Source organism: Acromyrmex echinatior, chromosome 10 (genome assembly GCF_024713525.1).
Source record: "Acromyrmex echinatior isolate Ae372 chromosome 10, ASM2471352v2, whole genome shotgun sequence".
Classification (NCBI taxonomy): domain Eukaryota; kingdom Metazoa; phylum Arthropoda; class Insecta; order Hymenoptera; family Formicidae; genus Acromyrmex; species Acromyrmex echinatior.
This window is the reverse complement of record NC_141861.1, coordinates 3,476,271-3,499,216: the sequence shown is the minus strand read 5'-3', so window position 1 is coordinate 3,499,216 and position 22,946 is coordinate 3,476,271. Positions and strand designations below refer to the sequence as shown.

The window sequence follows — 22,946 nt, the reverse complement described above, 5'->3', positions numbered from 1 at the left end:
TCAAGTATTATTGCTATATTTGCATATCACATATACAGCCATCAAAATATAATGAGGGGCAATAAATAACACGTAAGTATATTTTCTCACTCTTTTATATCATACGTAAATATATCGACATAGCTTTAAGACAAGATATACGCTCAGGAAGACTTATCCGCTAGTAATAGCTATCGAATTCGACGATAGAACTTAATGTATATAATTTCTTTTTCATAGAGGACCACATACTTTGAATCGCAATTTAACGTGCATAGCATATTTTAGAGTTACACGATTATTTACAAGTTTGTTTATAGTTAAGAAAAATGGAGATTTGTTTCCAGCACCCCTGAAACTTCAGTGATGATTTATATGTGAATGACATTAATATTGCAAATTACATTGTTATTAGAATGTATCACGTTTTAAGTTCTGTAATTGCATCACGTTATTAGTTCAGAAGGAAAACGAGTTTATTATATGACATATGCTACAGCATTTGTGTAGTGCTACATCATTTTAAGTGGATTCTAGTTATTCAGAATTTCTCTAGCGAAGATCTCAGAACGAGTTATCTGCGATCGGTGTTATATCGTTGAACATTAATCCTGCCTTTGCTTTTCATCGCGATACGCGTGAATAAGTATCGATTAATATCAGAATGATATCTCATTGTTCTCATTGTTATCTGATTATCGGATTGTACTTTCTTTTCCAAAGGCGTGGCGTAGTGCCATTCCGTGACAATGATCTATTGACAATAATTTCATCTTTTTTCTCATCTTTTAATTTTCAATAATTTATCTCGAAATCCCGCGAGTTATTAACATCTAACTGAATCATCCGCAGATTATTTTCTACCCTCAGAGCGGCGCGATGAATGCTTCGCGCGTTCTTTGGAATGAAAGACACTGATCTGATTGCAACAGGGCTAAAAATCGAACGCGATGGATCCGTTCGTGGAAAGCCAATTTCATAAAAGAACGCAGTGTTTCTCTTCCATGAAAGTGTCTTTCCTAAGTCGTTCGGTGGCAGTATAAATTAGTCTCGTTTAGCGCTCGTTGAAGCAAGATGTACGCCTCAAACTTCACTTCCTCGTGAAATCTCAAACACTTTCTCGTAATATTCGTAGTTGGTACATTACGATGTACATCTCTTTAGTACGCCGTATAATCTTGCCACGGTCTCTGCTGTCTGTATTGCGTTCCGCTGATCTGTACAGCCTCCGGCGTCCTGTAATACACCGCTCGACTCCGATCGTTATTACTGATACTCGGCAGGAACTGATTTGGAATGAATGATTTTTGTTGATGCTGCTGTTGCTGCTGCTGATTGATCGGCCTGGAGAGCTTGTAGTTGTTCTCGGAAGGTTGTAACACGGTGTCTCTACCGAGCTGTCTGTGAAGAGGTAGAACGAATCCGCTCGGCAAATTAGCTTCTTGAACCAACGTCGGCGTCAGGGCGTCGTTCAGAGTAACATCGTACTCGCTCTCGGGAATATCCTGAAGGCGATGCGTTACTTCGTTGATTCTTTGCTTTGCTCTGTAGCTACCTGGTCCCGATGGCAGTTCCTGAGTGTCCTCGTTCCTGTACGTTGAACTGTAGATGTTTGGTGTGGTCTCAATGGAAGAAAGTCTCACTTTGCTGCGAATCGGAGAACCCGAGGATGTCTGCACATTACCGACATTCGCGTGCTTTTCGCTCGAATAATTTTCTATCCATTTAGGCGTTAGATTCTCGGTTTGATGGTTACGCGAATCGTACGATTGATTCTGAGTGGAGTATTCTTTGGAAGAGTTCGACAGATCTTCTGGGCCTCTCGAGACTTCCTCCTCATTATTCTTCTCTATCGGTTTTCGTAGCGTCGGTCTGGCTATCGCGCTATCGTACTCTTCCTGACGTTGTTTCTTCTGAAGATCACTTTGAACGGCTTTGTAAGCGTCATACGTCTGCTTATTATCCGATCGCAGAGGTGGTTCCTGATGATTAAAGTTTCTATTATCTTCTTGTTCCTCTTGCACATAATAATTCCTGTAGTCATTCTCGCCTAAAGTGCTTCGATGATTAGTTGTCTCTTCGTCTCTTCTAGACGAATGCGGTGCTTTAGAACCGACCGGTGATAATCCTCTCGGATTAGGATTACCGCCTCGAGACGGTAGGAAAGGCCTCTTCACGATTCGAACGGTGGTTCGAGGTGGAGGAGGAGACGGTGGCTCTTCCAATGGCTCGTCGTAATACTCGGAAGAGTACTCATCCGGATACGCTATTTGATGATTCTGTTCGTTTCTACCTTCTAGGTCTCTATCTTGGTAATCCACTTGATGAGACGGTCTCTGAGAATTCTCGGACAAATTTCTGTGATAATCCTCGGTATCGCTCACCACACGACCACTTTGAATCTGAATAGGTCTAGTTGGTCGTTCCGGATAAGATGGCTTTTCCGATCGATCGGTCACTGCGTCTTTAGAGTCTTCTTCAGGCTTACGAATAAGCTGTTCTGGTAAACAAGTCGTCGTAGTTGTTGTTGTGGTAGAAGTAGTTGTAGTGGTAGATTTCTCGGTTGTTCGATCGTACGAGTTGGGTCTTCTGGATGCTTCAGTGGTATCCAATAGATCCTTCGATCTCGAGGAGGATCGCGATCGTTCGGCTTCTCTCTCACGATCGAGAACCCGTGACGAGTACGGCCGTTCTTGTCTTTCAGAATCTTGCGACCTTCCTCGTGAATCGCGATCTGAGGATCTCTCGGGACTGCGATCTTTTCCACGCTCGAGAACTCGATCCCTATTTCGATCTCTGTCTCGATCGTAGTAACGATCTCTCGAGCGATCCTGGTGCGTTCTGAGTCGTACTTCTTCCGGCGGTGAATGATAACGAGTTCTAAAAAATTAATTATCATGATTATTAATTATAATATTAATTATTGTTAATGATTATGAAGTTCAATGATTGCATTAAACTTTTGTAGATTGATTTTCACAACACCCTTATATTTGTTATAAAGTGAAAACAATTTTAGAATTTTATACAATTTTAATGATAAAATATGTTATCAATAATTTACATCAACAATGTATTTCTTGATGTTATCATTAAAATAAATATAATTGAATAATGAATGATAATTGATGTAATGAATATCAAATAAATTAGTGATTTATTATGATATTTACTTTAATTACAATGACAGTTATTCTTTTTTTAAAACAATACTACAATTTATGAATATGAGTTTTTTTTAGTAGTTTAGTTTGAATATAACTTTATCGGTGTTGTGTACGTTACCTTACCTGAGGGGACGATCCCGATCCCGAGTTTCATAGAAGTCTCTATCTCTGTCTCTGTCTCTATCTCTGTACGAAGGTCTTCTTCTGAGTGGCCTCCTGCTCGGTCTGATATCCTCTAATTCATCATCGTAATAGTCATTCTCTGCCAGATCTGCTGGTCGCCGTCGCGGCTCCTCTTTAATCATAATTTTATTTTCAAAAACCGATTTACTAACTTATTGTTTAAAATTTTTTCAGATAATTTTACCTGTTGGCTGCGCAGGAGTTTTATACGCATATTTATCTTGTTCCGAAAGTGGTACTGGCCGTCTAATCTTTGGTGGTGTTCTTGGCCTCGAATAAACCGAAACACTAGGTGCAGCCGGCTTCACCAGGCCTTCCGCATTAGACGACGCACTCACCGAAGGTGCTGCAGGTTCCTTATCGTCATAATCATCTCTATATCTGACGTGAACAGAATGTAATATCAAGTTTCGTAAGCGTATACCGTTCGAACAATATGGTATCTAAAAGTATTGTTGCATATATAAGATATGTCGAAGTGGTTTTCGATAGGATCAACACCAACATGTTCTCACCTCTTATCGGAATATCTCCGTTCATCGGTATCCCTGTTTCTCGACTCCGGGCGTCTATCGTATACATCTGAATCTTCTACCTCTCTCGATGTAGATCTGATACTTTGATCCGGATTTCTTCCCCGAGGTCTCAAGTCATCCTCCAGTGGATCCCTCGACCTGGATGGGTCCCTTCTATTCCCCCTTGCCGGATATCTGTCCCTAGCGGTATCTCGATCCCTATCGTCTCTACCACGCGCCGGCGGATCCCTATCACGGAAGTCACGATCACGATCCCGATCCCTGAACTCACGATCCCGATCCCGCCTGTACTTTCGATCGTCGTACTCGTAGTCGTCTCGGCCGATGAAATCTCGCGAGCGATCGTACTCATCGTCATAATAATCTTCCTCGTAATAATCATAGGGTCTTCTTCTCGCTGGAGGTCTTCTTCTAGGTGGAATTCGATCACGTCCAGGAGCTCTGCTGGTCGGCACAGTGACCGGCGCCACAGTGGTCGTAGTAGTCGTCGTAGTTGTAGTAACTTGGTAAAGAGCATCGTTTCTGTGCCAATACTTCTTGGAGTTAGCGCAGTCGACTTCGGATACGAAGTGACAGATGAAGGTCTTCTGATCGAACGCCGTGAAATTGGCGCACAGGAAGTCATAGCGGGTGCCAAAGAGACAATGATGATAGACCTTGAGGAGGACATATGTGCAATGTTAGAATTATCGCGACACGTCTACCGTATCAATAAGAATGGCGACGTTAATTGCGACGACCATTAAGAATACGGAATGAATTTTGACGCTGAACGTTTACGAAATCGAATCGCGATCGATGGGTGAAAGTGGGCGGCAAATCGGCGCCGCATGTCAGACTTTCGAGATTTTTGAAGGCGCCTCGGTCGTTTTCTTTTTGATTGCCTACCGCGCGAATCTCGCTCACGATTCGTTATGTTGACCGTCCTCTAGAAGTAACGAAACGTTGGCGACACGATGATTTCAGCACACTTTTCACCGAGAAACGAACGCGGGCGATCTTGCCGTACACGCCACCGACGTAACTTTCACACGGCGGCCGCGAATGTGCGAGTGCGAATAATTGCACGGAGTCGCATAAACGTACGTTGTACGGTATGGTCACGAATGAAAAAAAAAAAATTCATGTCTGTGTGCGGTATTATCTGGAACGTACAAATGCCGTAGAATTATCTAGGGGAATTATCTAGAATCATTCAGAGCACATCCTTTCGATAAGTGTCCGGCACCGTTTCACTGATTGTGAGATCTTCGTAAAAAGTAGAAGCTCTGATCCTTCCAATAATAGATCACGAATCTTACTCAACTCACATGTACATAACATGTACATAAATGTCAGATGATCATCGAACGTCTGATCATGCGTTTAACGAGTCTCACGCACGTACGTGGTACATTATGGAGTAACTTCATCGATACAGTATAGTTAGAATCATTGTAATTTTTGAAAGTTTATCCTTATTTCAATTTATTTTCCAGATTTTATAATTAAAAATTGAACCAATTAATTATTTGAACAGAATTATTTATTTTGATGAATCACATAATACTGTACGTTTCGAAGATTCCGATCCTACATAATTTCAATTCTGAAGAATTATGATGGAAAGTCGGTAAAATGTTTAGTTGATCTTGGAGACTTCCTATGGCGAATGCAGAAAATAAATCATGATTATTTGCATGAACTAGAGTTAGAATTATTCAGAACGCATCTTTCTTTACTTGAGAGTTTCCGTATATGAACTTTTTGTATCCTTAGTGTCGTCAGTTATATGAACGTTATTGTCCCCGCAAACGTTAACAACGTTACGTCGATATCACGTTCGGGAATATTAATTAGCAGGATTCATTACAATTGTAAATTCTACCCGAGACCGGGAAGATTAGAAAATAATCTAAGCGATCGCAGGTGATTTCCGGGAAGCCGGTGACGAATTAATTGCTCATTTCCCAATTTCTCTTCCGCGACAAATCTTTCGCAAAACACACAGGATGACCGATCTTCCCGGCGGTCCTTTTTTCTACGCGCTGCGTAGAGTGCGAACCTTGCTCGTTACATTTGCATGACAATGCTCCATTCGTTCTGCACTCCCGCGAAAATGATCGATAAGAAAACGAGCCGAGTCCGGTCGGAAAGGGGCTACTTTGCAATCGCTTTCACAATTCTAGGAGTCGCGCGCACGTAAATCGCGGAACGGTCAGGGACGGGAAGCGTAGCAGACCACGAAAGTCCTCTTCCTCGGCTTCTCTTCCACGGTGACCTTGTTATTGCGGACGGCAAAAAAGATTTTTCACTTTCGATATCGATTTCTAATTTGTTGCTCTTGCAATATACAATAGAAAAATTGTTGCTCTTGCAATAGAAAAATTAATCGTGTACCTACCAATTATTCGGCGCTCCTTGAAAAGACACAACTACCTCAATTTTATCGACGTATTAATCGCAATGATATATTATACATTATTATCTGGTATACACAACAATGATACATTATATGGCTATACATAGCAATAATATGTGGCAGTTTTATGTTTACGACAAATTAGTTGTGCAATTGCCAATTACACGACTATTATCAAGATCTATCTTTGGCGATTATCTTTATCGTACGAACGAGAATGTATCAAAAATGGGCGATGATTTAAGTTGCATTGCACGACGATGATCTTTTCGATTTTGTATAATAAATATTACTCGTGCCTCGCGTTTGCTACACACAGATATACAATAATTACTTACTATCTATACGATAATTACACCAGAACTATATAATTTTGTTCAAACGACGCGAATGAATCTGCAACGATGATTTCTCAATCGGTCGCTTTTATTTGCCGAACCCGAGATTCGCGGTGAAATGATCGCTCTCAACGATGCGATGATTGGTAAAAGTGTGCTCAATCGATACGCATTTTTTTGCATTCGTGTCTTGCCCGAGAACTCGCTTTCGTTCGTGGTTGCTCGCGTCGATGTCAACGCTTATCAATCAAGCTTTCATAGATGGCATCGACCGATCACTGGAATCGAGTAATGATGATTGTTTTCCGTTCATGTTAGAAATTAGAAGGCAATGCTCTCGGATCATTGACACCTGTTTATTACGCGATGGAAACATTGGAAGATCTTTCTTCAGAATTCATTCAGGCGACAACTGATTTCCCTCTTGCCGCATTTGAATTGGCATCTTCTTTTTTAACGAAGAGATAATTCTAGTTTATTATCTGTTTAAAATTATATACGTAGCAGCATCTTGTTTTAATAATGTTTTAATAAATGGACTTCAATCGACTTGTATTGCTTGTTATAACAGACATTATTCGATGTTAAAAATTTGTATTAATTTTTCACTTTCTTTCTAAAGATACCACTATTTTCTCGACTAGATACTATTTCTATAATTAAGTACAATTAAATTTTAATTACCTGACACTTGTGCGGCACACTGGCGTAGAATCCGTCGTGTAAGCCGTCGCATTTGAAATCGATATCCTCGGGTATACTATTATAGAATGGATAATCGCTGAGATTATAGCCATTTAATTCGCGCGGTAAATTCGGATCCCATATGTAGTCGATCTGTGGAATTCCCGTTAAAGTGTGCCCAGTCGTTCCATTAGTTTCGATCGCGATTGTTGTCGTCTGGAAAGTAAAATGAATATTGTAGTTTTTTCGCGATTTTAACTAAGGACCATGACATACAAAAAAATGTAAGCAGTAAGCAAATTGGCCAGTCATAGTAGAGACCGAAAGGCCATGACATAAGCAGTTGCAAATCCAACATTGATTTCTTTATTGCTTAAGTTTTTTGTGTGTCATGTATAACGTTAAAGACAGTATTGAAAAAATTTGAAATTAGTTTATTACAAATATGAGGTTGTCGGAAAAGTCATGACGTATTTTTGTTACATTTTTAATTCAAATTTATATATATCCTACATTCAATTATATCATTCGATAGAGAAAAGCTTCAGTTTTAAAAATCTATTTTAATAATTACACACGTCACGATGTCATGTTTTTTAATGGAGTTATGAGCAATTAAACTCAAAATATTCCTTTTATTTAATTCGCGATAACTCAGTAACAAAAAATCGTAAGAATATTTTTAAAAAACGATTTTGCAAGGAAATCTGCAAGCTTTCACGATAGATAGTCGAAATTGCCCTCAAATTTTTTTTAGGCATGTTACAGTCCTACAAAGTGAGAAGAAAATTTTTCATTTTTTTCAAAGCTGGTAGTCTTCTTTATGTATAATAAGAATTATCAAATTTACATAAACTCAAAAAATATAGTAAGCTTTTGAAAATAAAGACTTCAAACTTTAAAATGTTTTCTTAAAATTTAAATTTCGTTCATTTTTTACGAAGATATTGTATATACAATTTTGAACTGAAAAATGCGCCATGACTTTTCCGACAACCCAATATATGACTATATCAAATCTCATAAAATGGTTTTTATTTTCTACGGGAAATACGGAGTCCTCGGTTCAATACTGATTTTGCTATAATGACAGTTTCCGTATCGTGGACGGAAAAGCGCGTCCGATAGACCGGTATCTTGTAGAAAAGTTATTTCACGCTTGAAGAAGTCGTGCTATAATGATTAGCGATGAGCATTCGAGTTTGATACGATATTTATATGGACACCCGAGTTCGATATGATGTCATATTTGTTCGTTTGTGTACGAAGGTGAACCTGTCGAGCGTGAGTTTAGCGTTAATTGATTTGACGCCGACATACATTAATCAAAGTTCTGCGGCGCCTTCACAGATGCAGATACGGATGAATCCAAGTGTTAAACCGGATTTACGCGACGTAGAAGTTTACGCAGTGCTGTCTTCGTGATTTGGAACGAGACACGCGATGTTTATCATATTATCACGGTGGTCAGTGAGCTCCTTGCTTCCAAGATGTATTACCAGTTAATTTACATTTTGTGTTGCATTCGTGACATTTCCTTTTATTCGCGAAGAAACACTGGCGAAATGAGAACTCGTTTGGTACACGATCATCGTGACTATGGCGTCGGTTTTGCAACGATCGATAAAGGATTATGTTTCGCCTACGTCGTGCCATCTGAACGACACGATTGCACGATTTGAAACAAGAATGTATAATTCCAGTTCGATAATAGAAATATGCAAGTTACATGAAATGCATTTTTTAATTCTATCTATAATAAAAGTTGGAATATTTGTGTTAAATTTAACACAAGTACAAAATGTTTTTTTTTTTATTGTATTTATGTAAAAACCAATAATAAAACCCAAAATTGAATTTATCAAAATTATTTTAATTATAATTGTTGATCTAAGATTGTATATTGGTTCTTACTTGATGCAAAATCGTGCTCAAATTTGAAAACATAATATCAGGATTTATATGATTATTGATTTATCAAATATCCTTACATAACATTGAATTAATTATACTACTTTGTGATTTGTTCTAAATATAGTTGTCTTTTTTACATACCTCCGAATTCGCCTGATCATTTTCTTCCTCTTGAAGTTCCTCGGTTGTGCTGGTGGTCGTTGTGGAAGTTGTCGCAATCTTAAATTTTGGCCTGGTCTTGAGTGCTGCGGAGACAGCGTGGGCCAATAGAATTCCTGGAAAAAGCAATTCTGTTATTCAAAACGTAAAAGTATATTAATGTATATTTAATAATCATTAGATAGCGTAGGTAGAAATCATGATTTTCTACAGTTGCGCGACTAATCACGTCCGAGGTAAAAATAGTTCGGTTTGCTCGCCTGAGGAGTATCGATGGCCCTGATGAGTCGTCTGATACATTAAGGAAAAAGGCCATCCACAAATTACGTAAATCGCGAAGAAGCGTCGGCATTGCAAAACTTAGACGCGGAGTATGGTGAGAACCCAACATAAGTGTTGCAATTTTCTCTCGCCGAGCGAGCGCATTTGGTTGGGTAATTGTTCTTAAACGGATCAAGGCTGTCGAATCAATTGATCGTTTCCTTTCCACGTTTTGTTGATTTGTGTACAATATGAGTCACATATGTTATAAGCTCATAATACGCTGCTTAATCTTCAATCAATTATGGAAATTTCATTTTTACTCTTAATAGATTCTTATATTTGTCTCTTTTATTTGTTTTTATTCATGACTTCTTATTTTAGTCAAATTCATTGCTTCCATCTCTGTCTTTAAATTTACTCTAAAATAAACGAAGGATACTGTATATATAAATACTGTCTCTAATTATTAATGGCTCCATAAAAGTCCTTGCTCCTAAATCACATTTGCGACTGTTTTGAAGTAGTTCAAGGCTATTTTGAGAATCAGCAGCTGGAGAAATTAAGATGCAAGGTATGGATAGCCTGTGAAGCGCGAATTAAGATAGAAACTGTTTTATTTTCTTATATAAAGCTTATCTCTCTACGTTATATATCTTTATAGATGGATGCAATCGATAATTCATGCGCTGTGAATGTATCGGATTTAGTTTCTCAAAGACAGAGAAAAGTAAGGATTGCTATAAATAAATTCTGCCACTAACACACATTACTGGATTAATTAATAAAACTTGGAATATAGAAAACAGCCAGCCAGGTAACCATTTAATAATTTCTGTAGGACTTACAATCGCTGTTTTTACGACCATACGTTTCTTATATCTTGCTTCCGTTATTTTCGAGACGATTGTCGAGCATACGCAAAAACGATTGTTCACGCCTTCGTTGAATCGATTAGGGTTGCGCGGCAACGTGAACGCGGCTTATGGACCGGAAAGTGGATGTCCTCGAAGGTGATGTTGAAAATGTACTGTAGGTCCGGCGATCGTATAACGGGATCATACTTTTCCAGGCTGCGATCGATAAAGAGCCGCACCGTACGGGTTGGCGTTGCATAAAAATGAATTATATGGGAACACGCTCGCATTCCGTTTGTGGGAAATGTTAACGTGGGCGTTCTCCCTCTTTGTAAACGTTATAGGATAAGTCGATTTTCATGACGAAATCGTTACCGCTATTTCTATGTCGGCGTATAAACAAATTGCTTCATTCAATTGTCTGTCGGCGACGCGTAGTCTTGATCGAATGGGAATGATCTGACATTTTCTTCCCTCGAAGGGCGTGACGCTGGTGACGGAATCTTTTTTCGCCTTGGTGATAATTCTTCATTAATAAATTATGATGCGACACGAAACGCATCTACGTGCAAGTTTTACGTTGATGCGTAACGATGATCAAATGTTAGTCGTCAACGTTATGTTCATCACTATAAGATTAATATAGCGTCACCCATTATCGTAAAAGTTTTACGATGCCTCAATAATAGCAATTTAAATTATTTCATGATTTTAAACGTGGTTAAAGACCTTAAATTGAATGTTGCCCAACCGGCGAAAATGTCAGAAAGCAGTTCTAAACACACGGTGTCATGTGACTGGTATAAAGTCTCTAATGAGTAACCACTTTAATGAGACAGAAAACAGGTTGATAGCGACTTCAGCACGCGTTAACAAACAGTCACAACGCAATCTTGGCATGGAATTCTGTTTTTATCGGATTTGAGCTTTATTTTGTCGTCACTAAAACGGATGACGTTAATGCTTGTGTCTGCCAAGTATCTTATTCGGAATTTTCGGACTCTCAAGATTACACATTTCATGCTTCGCGATGAGACAAAGGAAATCTCTTGGCATTCACAACAGATCCTTCTTTCTTCGTGCAACTTTTCTATAAAACATTTTTGCGAATCACAGGCGTAGCCATGAATCGAATACCAAATGTGTTTGATGTTAATTTTTAAAGAATAATCTGTCGTTTCTCGGTTGATGATGACCATTTGGTCCTCGGCATATTTAATTTTCATGGACTACTTAATATGAGTCCACTATTTTTTAAATTTCAAGAAAAATTTTTAAATTAACTTTTAATTAACACTGATAGCAAAATGTGAAAAAAAAGTTTATACTTTTTTTTCTAATTAATTGCTTTTCTATACACAAAATGTTAAAATATTATAAATAGCTGCCGAGTCTTATCTGATAGCTAATATCAATAGATTTAATTCTTCATTGTATTGTCTTGTTTATTATTCAATATCATTTATTATACAATTTCATTTGTTTATTATGGAAGGCTGCTTCAGTCACTGTTTTGTACAAGAAGTCGCGTTGAGATTCGATTTACGTGCCATATAAAATTCTCGAGTGTAGAAGGTCATCCACTGTCTCTTCGACATTCCACCGCAGCCGTGGAAAGTCCAAAAATACTAAGGACTTCGATATCTTACAACGGATTGTGAGATGGACAAGGGAAGAGATTCTTTCTTTTGCGGAACGTTAAACAGGATTTCAAAAATAGTAGAAATCGAGTAAAAGTCCCGCTAAGCTCCGTTTAGTGTTGGAGAATCATGATCGTCGAGAAACGAAGAATCATCATATTCTATAGAAATTAGCTTACCGTACAGAGCGAGCAGCAGCAGCCATCGTTTCTCCCGCATATTGGCACTGTAACAAATAAATTAGTTACATTAATTATGTAATAAAACAATTATTACTTAATTAGTAAATTGATCTGCGTTCCAATTAATTTAATTTTAAAGATGATTTTTTGATAAAATTTTAAAAAAGGATTCTATTAATTTATCATTTTATTAAAAATATTAAAATATAATCCATAAAGAATTAATAATTTTAATAAAATTACAGAATACGTACATGGGATATAATTAAAATGTAATTTAGTAATTATAAGTTAAATGTGATTAAATGTAATTATAAAATATTGCTTTTTTTATATCGAAGTGCCAAAGTTCTCGATTTTGCGCGACGTTTTTGTAAATGTTTTTTGTCGTCAATTTTTTTCTCGCGCAAGGCGTTTTTGAGGACAGAGAGAGGTTTCTACGGTTGCGAAATATTAATTATCGAATTCTTCGGGGTATTGAATGACAATCGCACGGCACTGTGCATCGGCGAGCATAATCAAAGCGGAGTGCCTTAGCACCGCGTAGACTGTAGAGGTGCTCGAGCATATGGGAACGGATAGGAACTTTCTCTGTGCTGTCACCACTGCTAACCATATAATGCAAGGATAATGCGGGTGTTATATAAATGCGCGATCACGTAATATCGGGTGTGACTTTGTAGTAGCGGTTGCGAATGTCTAATTATCATAGCCTATCGATGCTCCCGGAGCACATAGTTTAAAGACCACTTGTAAAATTTTTCAAAGAAGGCACACGATGTGGTAATATTCTGGTTTAACAACTTATGGTGAGACCATCACGCGAGCGATAGTTGTTGCAGCGTTCTTATAATAATAACGGGTTCGCATTCTCATCCAAAAGGTTGAAATCTCTTTGCCTTAGAATTTTTAAGTCATTTAGATCTTGTATATCACGTATAGTACCTATTCTGTGTATCACGACTTTTACTTGTGAAGTTTATTGAACATTGAGTTAAATTTGCTACAAATTGCCACTTCATATAGATATAACAGATGGCCTTGATTTTTACAAAGTTTCGATCATCGTCAATAATTCACACTCCGTAATGGCATCATGCTCTTAAGATTTTATTTCTTTTTTTTTCCTCTTGTCTGGTGAAAGTAACCTTGCAACCTTCCAGTACCAAATTAGATTACCAATCGTGGACTTGAAGTAGTAACATGCCATGAATATTATAATGGTCATACACTTGTTACAACTTGTACAGTTAGCTGTTAATGAGGTTTGAGTCATCGAATTTAATCAATTTGAGATTAGGTTTATCAATGACTATAAGATATATATAAGATTATAAAATTACGGTATGTCCGGTATTTGATTAATACAAATTAATTAATTACGATGATCTAAGTGAGATACGCAACAGGATGCGAATCCATATTCTTGCCTATCGCTTTTAATTAAGCAGAGAGACGGCACGTGATTTTCGAATGTAAATACACGCAATTCCTACGTTCTTCTCAGTTTTCCGTACAGAAATGTGCCGTACATGCTCGCATTAATTAAGCGCGCTATCGCGCTCCAGTTCTCAAACAGATTCTTATCGTTTTTGTAAAAGTAGGAAAGAAAGAGAGAGGATACCTCCTGCACGCTGCATACAAGACTGCATTATTCAGTTACACAAGTTTTCGTAATTGTTCCTTTTGTTTGTGTCACAACGCGAAGAACGAGTTCTCAGGCAGTATGGGAAGTCTTCCCCAGATCAATGATCAATTTCATCCGGAAGCTGTGCAAACTAGATCAGGATCGTAATAAAATTTATGAATTTTTATTCAACACAAGTTTTAGTCAGCAAAATATGTTAGGAGCTATATATTTCGTAATCATGCTGTTATATAATTTACTATTTTCTTTCAATTCTTTTATATCTTGTATTTATCTATTTCCTGTGGCACATATATGTATGTATTATATTAGATAAATAGATATGCAATATTTTACCGTGTAAACATAACTTTAATGCGTGACGGAGAATTATTATGTCGTTAGAAAACTTCAATTTATTAATTATACATTACAAGAATAAGAGATGCAATCTAAGTACGATTTGTATTTGTTTCGATTTTTATCGTTTATGGAATATTTTTCGACAGAATTTTTCTTATTAAGATACATGTGAGATATGTCAGTAGTAACATTATCTTAGTTACTTTATGTTACGATCAGCAAGTAACGGTCATCGACGCCCACTAAAGGTCACCGGAAGTGATGACTGGTATCAGTTACTCAATTGATTCGCCTTCTTAAATCAAACGAGTGTAGCAAAAAATATGCTTTAAAGATTCTCAATCTTTCATGAATTATTTATGTTCTTTCTCTAAAATTTGAATAATAAAAAAAATCTTAGGTATAATATTAATTTAAAAAAATAGCTATAAAGAAAAAGAAACATTTATATTATTTTTTAAATTTAGAGTAAAAAATATTTTAAGAGAAATTTGAACTTCGATATTTTTAATTAATTTCCTCTAATAATTTATAAACTTTTATACATTTTTCCTCATAACAAACTTTTTCAAACGGTGCTAAGTTATGATGCGATTACAAAATGCCTTCAAAAATGTAATACGAAACACAACAAGCTTTTATTTCATCATACATTCTATGCGAATCTTCGCTCTGAACTATATTACTGAATTAATCGACGATCGAGAAAAATTATGCATTGATGCCAACTACAATGCAATGCAATGGGAGAAATAGTTAATTAAAAAAGTGCAAATACATATTGTGAAATTCTGACAAGAAAATTTTTTCGCTTTTCCAGAATGTTGTTTTTTCTCTCATTAACGAGCATTATTAAGATTCAATGGAAATAATATAAGATTATATCCATATTATGTTCGTATAATTAATTGTGTGACTTTATGATAATAATTTTCTTTATAGCTGAAATTTACATGAAACGTGTGAGAAAAAAAGATAATATCAAGAGATATTGAGAAAAATATATTTTAAGGATACTTTTGTTTTGTAAAATTTCTAATTAACAAGTAAATAATGTATATATTTGATGAAATATTAAAGCAATAAATTTTAAAAGTATTTGCATATAGTAAAAATTTTTTGTAGCATATTTTGTTTGTTTTCTCAACAGAGCAGTAAACAAAGGCAGTTTATGTCAGATATACCTCGTATATTCTAGAACATTTATATCTTCGTAAAGCAGATCTGTTTAAAATAGATCTAATCCGATTACCATTCGTCAGATCAATGAAACAGATACGAATAAAATGCTTCTCGCTATTTTAATCTTGCTATCCATAGCGAAGGAAGGGTATTTTTAGCATTAGTTACAAGGCATTGTTTGCTTTGTAGATAGAAAGTGTATGCGATTGTGCAAAGCAAACGCATGCAGAACGTTAATAACAATGAGAGTTGTTGATCGTGCGTGCGCGTGAAAAAAAAAATCTTTCGTAAATTAGATTATTATCTGGTTGCGGAGTATGAAACGTTGAACTTGCATGGACGAACGCCAGGGCCGTATTGAAAATTTTTGAGTGCTAAAACAAAATTTTGCGCAGCTGTGTCTGGAATGAAGTAAACACGCATCGAGCAGATCCTGACGTTTTCTTTGCGAATATATTTTTATAAAAGACTTCATATTTAAATATAGAAACGCATCTGCAAAAATGATTTAAAGTTTGAAATATTAGAAAGATAGCAGAGCCTATAAAACGAAATTATTAGTACTTAGAAATAAATCAAAGAAATATATAAAAAAAAATGTTAAATAAAATTATATTGGGACAGAAAAATTAGAATTGATTTATAAGAACATTTTAGTAGAACTAATTGTTTATTTTTTTAAAATAAACAACCATGAAATGTGATCCGTTTTAATAATGTTTCTTCTTAATTCTGCTACTTAAAAAAATAATTTATTTAAAATATTATAATTATTATATCTCACCAGAATATCGCATATCCACATTTCAAAGCTTCCGTTCTAACACTAGAACGATTTCTCCTATTATAATTTAGAAATTCTTCCATAATCCATTTATGTGCTTTCTGCGAGGGTACTGTTTACGTTATTCACGATAAGCAGTGTATTAATAATTTTAACATAAAGGAAATACGTCTAACTTCTTCCTTAAGACAAAATAAAATTTAATGAATAAGTACATGAAACACATAAATGGCTTATAGTCACGATGGTATTCAGAAATTAGCTTCTATCACCTGCATTCAGAGTTTAACGTACGCTCCAATGACCACGGAATTGAAGTAATCGATATCGTTTATCGTAGATCATTCGCTTGCGCAATAAAGCGATAATGAGAATAATTGCCGTTATTTCTATCGATTAATTGCTGCAATTCTAAATTCGATACACGTAAAACATGTCTTCGACGAGTTGATTGAAATTCACCTAATACTTTAATTTTGATTAAGAACTCATTGAGCAACATTCAGAATTCGTTCGGTTGAGTCGATCAGAAAGTGTTTCGCCGAGACGTGAGAACCGGCTTTGGAATAAATGATTTCACTCTTAGTTGAGAATAACATTTATTCGACCATAAACCATCGGTCGCGTCGTTTTACCAATTTATTGTGTAAGATCAATTCCTATATTCAGAAATAATATCGGCATAGTGGTGACTAACGAAAAAAAATCTTTATTCGATTAGCTTTACTAAAATTATCGATGTAAAAATTATAATTGATAGGTTCTCGATGTATATCAATTTCACGAATTGACTATTAATATCAACATAATAAATAGCCCTGCATGCTTCATTATGGTTTTTACGTAAGTGCAATGTGCGAATAACGCACGATAGATGTTTTGATAGCCGGCGAAACTATTCGAAAGTTATTATTTAAGAGTGGGCGCAGAATGAAAAATTGAACGAATACGTCTCCTACGAATTTCTCCCTTAGAAAAAGAGGCTTGTGCTTCGTGTATAATTAGTGCGATTAATGTGTCGTGAAGTCGGTGCACCGCCATCGTCTTCCTACTCTTCCTATTCCGTGCGAACGATTGTTCGTTAGAGAGGAGAGCACAATGAGGGTCCGATGGGGGTCCATATAAGAGATATTTTACGGACGCTTCCTACCGCACTATAAATTTTATTGTATAAGACATACAATGTAGTTTATCGCTTTCTACAGTTTCTTCAATGTATTTGTACGTAACTCAACATCAAGATATTTCAAACGATCTATTGTAGCGTTAATTGTGAACATACGTCTTCCTAATAAATTATTTCATTATTTTTACCGATCACGAAATTCAAAATCACTTGCAAAATAAATGAGCATTTATCGGAAGTAGACTCTAGCAACGCATGAAGGACGTGTGACATACTTTTTACTCGATCGCCAATCTGGTTATCTTACTATGGAAGTGCTGATGATCAAAATTTCGATTTGTCCTCGGGCGAGCTTTTGGAAATCTAATTCTATCAATTAAAAATCAATTAAGATATTTGTTGCACGTACGATTTATTTTTAAAATTTCTATGACATAACATTACGTTCGATTTAAAAAAAATTAAAACGATTGATTAATAATTGTATTAATTATAGTAACTTTTGCTGAACAATTAATAAGTAAGAATTATTAATGCAACTATTAATTGATCACATTTTGAAAATCGGATGTAATGTCATAGAAATTTGAGAAATGAATCATACGCAAGAAATATCTTAAACTGTTTGACAGAAATCATTTTTTTAAAAGCGAGAATATATAATCGAAATATTCCCATACTTCTAAAGACCAAACTTCTAAAGACGTTCATAGAATTCATTTTAAGAATGTACGAATATTTTTAGAACGTTCAATATTTTTAATACGAATATTTTTAACACGTTCTATTAATGTCGTCTGCTATCTGGATTGTATCATTTATCAAATGTTCAGCTTAGATACATAAAGTAAATTCATGCCTAAACAATATAATGATTTTACAACGATTTTTTTGCTTCACAGAAATTAGCGGTAACTTATTGCACCGTTATTCTTATTTGTATGCTACTCGGGGATACGTATTATACACATTCCTCGAGCTCATATGGCTTCGCCCGGGCTATTTTCTCACTTATTAATTCTCCTTTCCGTGCGATTATCCTCCGAGAGGTTATTTACAGCGAGACGTGCCGGCGGGTTAAGATAATAAAGTAACAGTTACCATACACCCCGTACATCCCCGAACAGTTAAGGCTTCTAACGCCATCACAGTGATTAAAATTTTATTTATCCCCGCTCGTAAGCGTATCTCCTGTGTAATTACTTCCAATTGAAGCGTACTTCAATAATTACTGCAGTGATCAAATAGAAGTCATTTTATTGCGACTTCACTTTTCCCAAGTGCAAGCATTTTCTGCGAATACAGTAAAAGTGTTTCCCATGTCAATTGTCATGCTCCTTCATCGCAAATTCAGCCGTTCATTAATTACCGATCGAAAACGGACTTTTTCTCGCTTCATCATCGCAAGTCACACTGATCAGCAGTAAGGCTATCCTGGCGTTCGATTATGGCGAAGTCGTTCGTTTATTTTTCCACCGGCGTATCGAGAGAAAGCCGACCACCGCTCGCGCTCGCGCTTGCTCGCGACGACGGACGTGGATTATGTCGTAACGTCGTGGCACAGTGCAATATTGTTTATGAAAAAGAACCCACAAACGGGCGAGCACGTGCTGTCGATGCTACTGTCGCGGTTTCTGCTTCACCCTGCGTCATGTTGCACCAAACCATCGGCGCGCCGAGAAAATGGGCCGGTTGTGGGCCGCTTGATTACGAAACTTTTTTAATTACGTAACAACGAAGTTTGCGCGCGGCGAAAATTCTTACGCATATTGCGATATTGCTGGCCCGTTCAGAAGACATATGGGATACCCTGTGATTCTTGTAGAAATCGAAGGAATCGATACAAATTGAACAATCGTGATGAACTGTTAAAAGATCGATCGACTTACCGATGGTTTCTATAACGTCTCAATAGTCTATTCTTTTTCGGAGAATTCCACACAGCATGAAATATTTATGTGAAATCATTTTTAAAAAAATTGTTCAATAAAATATTTCAAAAATATTATACAAATATCGTAAAAAAAAAGAATATTTTAAAACTTTGATTTCTTGGCATAATATTTGTATTTCAAAAATATTTCATAAAAAATTTCTGAAATATTTTAAATTCTGCAATGAAATATTTTGGAAATAGTTCTAAAACGGGGCGAGTTTTTCATCGATTCATCGATTGATCAATCGTATTTGCGCATAATTAATCGATGAATTAAAAATTTCACTTATATTTCATGCGATACGGGATACATTTTGAACTGGTATACAATAACAAAATAAGTTGGTGTAAAACAAACTATATTTGTTATTGCAATTATTAATAACATTCTTCGAAAAGAATAGATTTTCTTCCGCTTTGTGAGAAGAGCAGTGAAACTGTGCGCCGCGATGTGTTTTAAACATAGAATCAAATCATAAATGGAATTGGAAAAAAAGGTCGAATTTCATTAAGAGGAGCTGTAAAGGCGTGTCGCGTCTAACGCGCTTCTCACGTAAATTAAATTCACTTTCAAACGTATGTACAATCGCCTCGCGGAATCCACCGATTGAAAGTGAACGTGGACGCGTTAGAACGCATTGGACGGAGCGAGGCGATGAATTACAGGTAAAGAGAGGCAGGGGGAGAGAGAGAGAGAGAGAGAGAGAGAGAGAGAGAGAAAGAGAGAACAGTCGATTGGGATACCGTTCGAAGTTACGGAAAAACTTATTCCGCCTAATCGATGAAGTAGTGTCGACTATATGAGGTGAGAATTCTTGATTTAGATAAACTCACAATAAAAACGCAACGAATGCGAATGCTATCGTGATTCGATTGAAAGTTAAGGCGTTTGAGAAATGTTTTACTCTATAAATCGATGAAGTTATTATATCAGTTCCAAGTTTTCTCAGACAGACGGCGAAAAACTGCAATAATTAATGTATTAACATACGTGAGAAATAGAAGAGGGGATTACAAATTATCTAATTATATTTCGCTCACCTACTTACATATCTTGTCAGGGTTCCTTTTCGAACAAAAACTTTTTTTTTTCGCAGTTTCATTGCAGGATATGATTTATTTCCTACTGGTAAAACGAATAATTTACCGTAAGACCGACGAAAGTTTTCAGCGGGAATAAGATTCAAGGAGCGAGCGTGCGTACTCGATGCGTGCGTGTCGTTGCGATGTGTGTGGAGGATGCATGCGTGTGTGCGCACGTGTGCGGCGACCGAGTCTTTAAGCCGAACAAACTCTCTTCTCGTTATACTCGCGATTCCCGACGAGCAGATTAGAAATTCGTGACTTCGCTGGAACGATATTCGCTCGACTACTTGCGTTGGAAAACATTACGCAAAGAAAATTGCGTTATCGCGCGCTATTTTGAGTGGAATTTCGCGCGACCCTTTCGATTTCGCGCGGACTCGTTCGAGCGGAAACGTATTCATGGAGAGTGTTCGGACACGGTAAAATTCAGTGATAAAACCAGTTTGCTCTCGTTGTCATTGCTATCGGGATGCAAAAAACGACGAGACGGGGCAGGAAGGCGCACAGGATGCGACAAATAGCGAAAGTCCTGTCTTTATTGCAGTCTTCGAAGCGACTCGCTTTAATGCTCGCGTTCCTCATTTTTATAGATCCTTTTCTCTGTTCACTCGGATGAATCTGAACCATCAGCAGCATATTATTTATACTTTGTGTGGCAGGTTATTACTTTATTTGTATAACTGATAAATAATGAAGATGCAGCATTTTTAGAGTAATAAATGCCTCGAAACTTTTTCTTTAAAGCTATCTCAGACTGACGTGCATGAACTGTCGCAAGAGAACAATGATATTTTGACTGCAGGCTGGAGTTGAGAGCTCCTTCCAAATAAACACTGTAATTAGGGTCGGTGAGGTAACAAATTTCATTATACAAATTTCATTAAATTCGACGAAATGTCGTGGCGCTTCGCTTTCTTTGCTTTCGAGGAGCGCACAAGTATCCAATATAACGCTGGAAATTAATAAAACATATAGGTACATAGTACGTTTCACCGTAAGATAGGTACAAACATTTTGTACAAACAACGTTTAACGTTATGAAAATTTCAACGTTATGAAAATTTCGCAAGATCAATAGCTGCGAGAGCCTTACTCCGAAATAAAAAAAAATAAAAAAAAAAATTAAAATCCGTGTTTTTCAGAACCATTTCGGTCTTCTCGATTACGCAGCTCCAACGAGAGTGGAGAACGTAATTCGGAGCATACAACGCAAACGGATGAAAAGGTGAACAAACCTGTCTCTCTCAGCTCCGCTCGTTTTTCGCTAATCCCTCATGAAACCCACCGTCCTCACATCGACTGGCACTTGAAATGCAAATTCACAAAATACGATTACGAATGAGAGAGGTACGAGCACCTCGTCGAACAAAAACTAACGGTGACGTGCGCCCGGAAAATGCCCGCCGTGCGGTTTTTCGGTGGGACCGCGAAGACGAGACGACGAGTTTTTCGTGCGGGTGCAGGGCGAGATCGCGGCGTCCGGTCCGGCCAGAAGACTGCGCGATGGAAGTGGAAAAGCCACCAGCAGGAGCGTTGCGCTCCGACCACCATCGTCAGGTTGAGAGCTTTCTACGACCGACGATGAGGCTAGAGGAGGGAGTCGAGCGGTGCATTGGCGTCTTCGGGGCCTGACCAGGCATAGGCGTAATTCCACTGGAGGCTTAAGGACCTAGAGACTGGGAGAGAAAGGCATGAGAGACTTGGCGAGCAGGCACGGCACGTAGAAAGACACCTGCGTCGCCACCTGACAGAACGAGACGCTCTCGTGATCGTAGCCCAGGTTCGATATCGATGCTGTTAAGGTCATTGCTGCGTGCGGCAGCACGCAATCGTGATATTTGCTTTCTGCAATAGTCACCAGATCGATCCACGGCTATACTTTGCAATGAACCACCCAGACGTGTAATTACAACGAGACTGGCATATGTGAATGATTATATATAGTCGCGATCTGTTTGATTTCAATTGATAACTCTTGACAATTATGGGTGGCGCGTTAGATATTGTTGGTGCTCGAGCTTCGTGAACGATCCAATCGCGATTAAATGACAGAGATAGGAATGGATGAAATCGGTTAAATGAATAGTTAAATTTTTATGGCATTTGTATTCGACACCTATTGTCACGTTTGCTTTGCGTTGTATTTAAAGAATGGAGAGAGGTCGTTCTATCAAAAGTCTCTCATTGCCTTCAGGGTATTCCGTATCCGTCGCCGGTCCCTTCGTCATCTGTCACTGACCTGAAACTTAGCGTGCATACCACGAAGGATACGTATGAGAGATCAATCAGAAGAGCCAAGTGAAAGTGGAACGTCGGGCGTTAATATCTTGACAAAGGATGCTGGGAATAGTCGTAGGCGACACGCATGCCTCGGGGATGTTTCCAAGCGATAATAATTCCGCGCGTCGCGACACCGCGGCGAATCCTGGTGAAATGTAGGAAGCTGGTTCTCCTCCGTGGCGAATCTTTCGTAATCCTCGTACATGGAGACACCGCGCACGGTCGTCATCGAGTTTCCAATAAATTACCTTCAGGGTCGTG

At 37.4% G+C, this 22,946-nt stretch overlaps 1 protein-coding gene across 1 annotated transcript; it reads right to left on the bottom strand.

Annotated features, from left to right (window-relative positions):
- Nucleotides 1-77: 77 nt before the first annotated feature.
- On the bottom strand, nucleotides 78-21,940 carry LOC105143525 (uncharacterized). Its single transcript, XM_011051911.2, has 8 exons — nucleotides 21,641-21,940; nucleotides 12,299-12,345; nucleotides 9,344-9,477; nucleotides 7,289-7,504; nucleotides 3,845-4,521; nucleotides 3,514-3,710; nucleotides 3,270-3,441; nucleotides 78-2,859 (listed from the first exon to the last, which is right to left on the bottom strand). The coding sequence occupies exons 2-8, from the start codon at nucleotides 12,336-12,338 to the stop codon at nucleotides 1,140-1,142; spliced, it is 3,156 nt and encodes a 1,051-aa protein (XP_011050213.2). The 5' UTR covers nucleotides 12,339-12,345; nucleotides 21,641-21,940; the 3' UTR covers nucleotides 78-1,139.
- Nucleotides 21,941-22,946: the final 1,006 nt, after the last annotated feature.

Bases quoted from the DNA above. Each gene is read 5' to 3' on its own strand.
- LOC105143525 (XM_011051911.2), bottom strand. From the start codon at position 12,338: ATGCGGGAGAAACGATGGCTGCTGCTGCTCGCTCTGTACG. The intron at 4,522-7,288 runs GTAATTAAAATT...GTCCTCCTCAAG, and splicing joins GTGTGCCGCACAAGTGTCAG to GTCTATCATCATTGTCTCTT. The intron at 3,711-3,844 runs GTGAGAACATGT...TGTTCACGTCAG, and splicing joins CGGAGATATTCCGATAAGAG to ATATAGAGATGATTATGACG.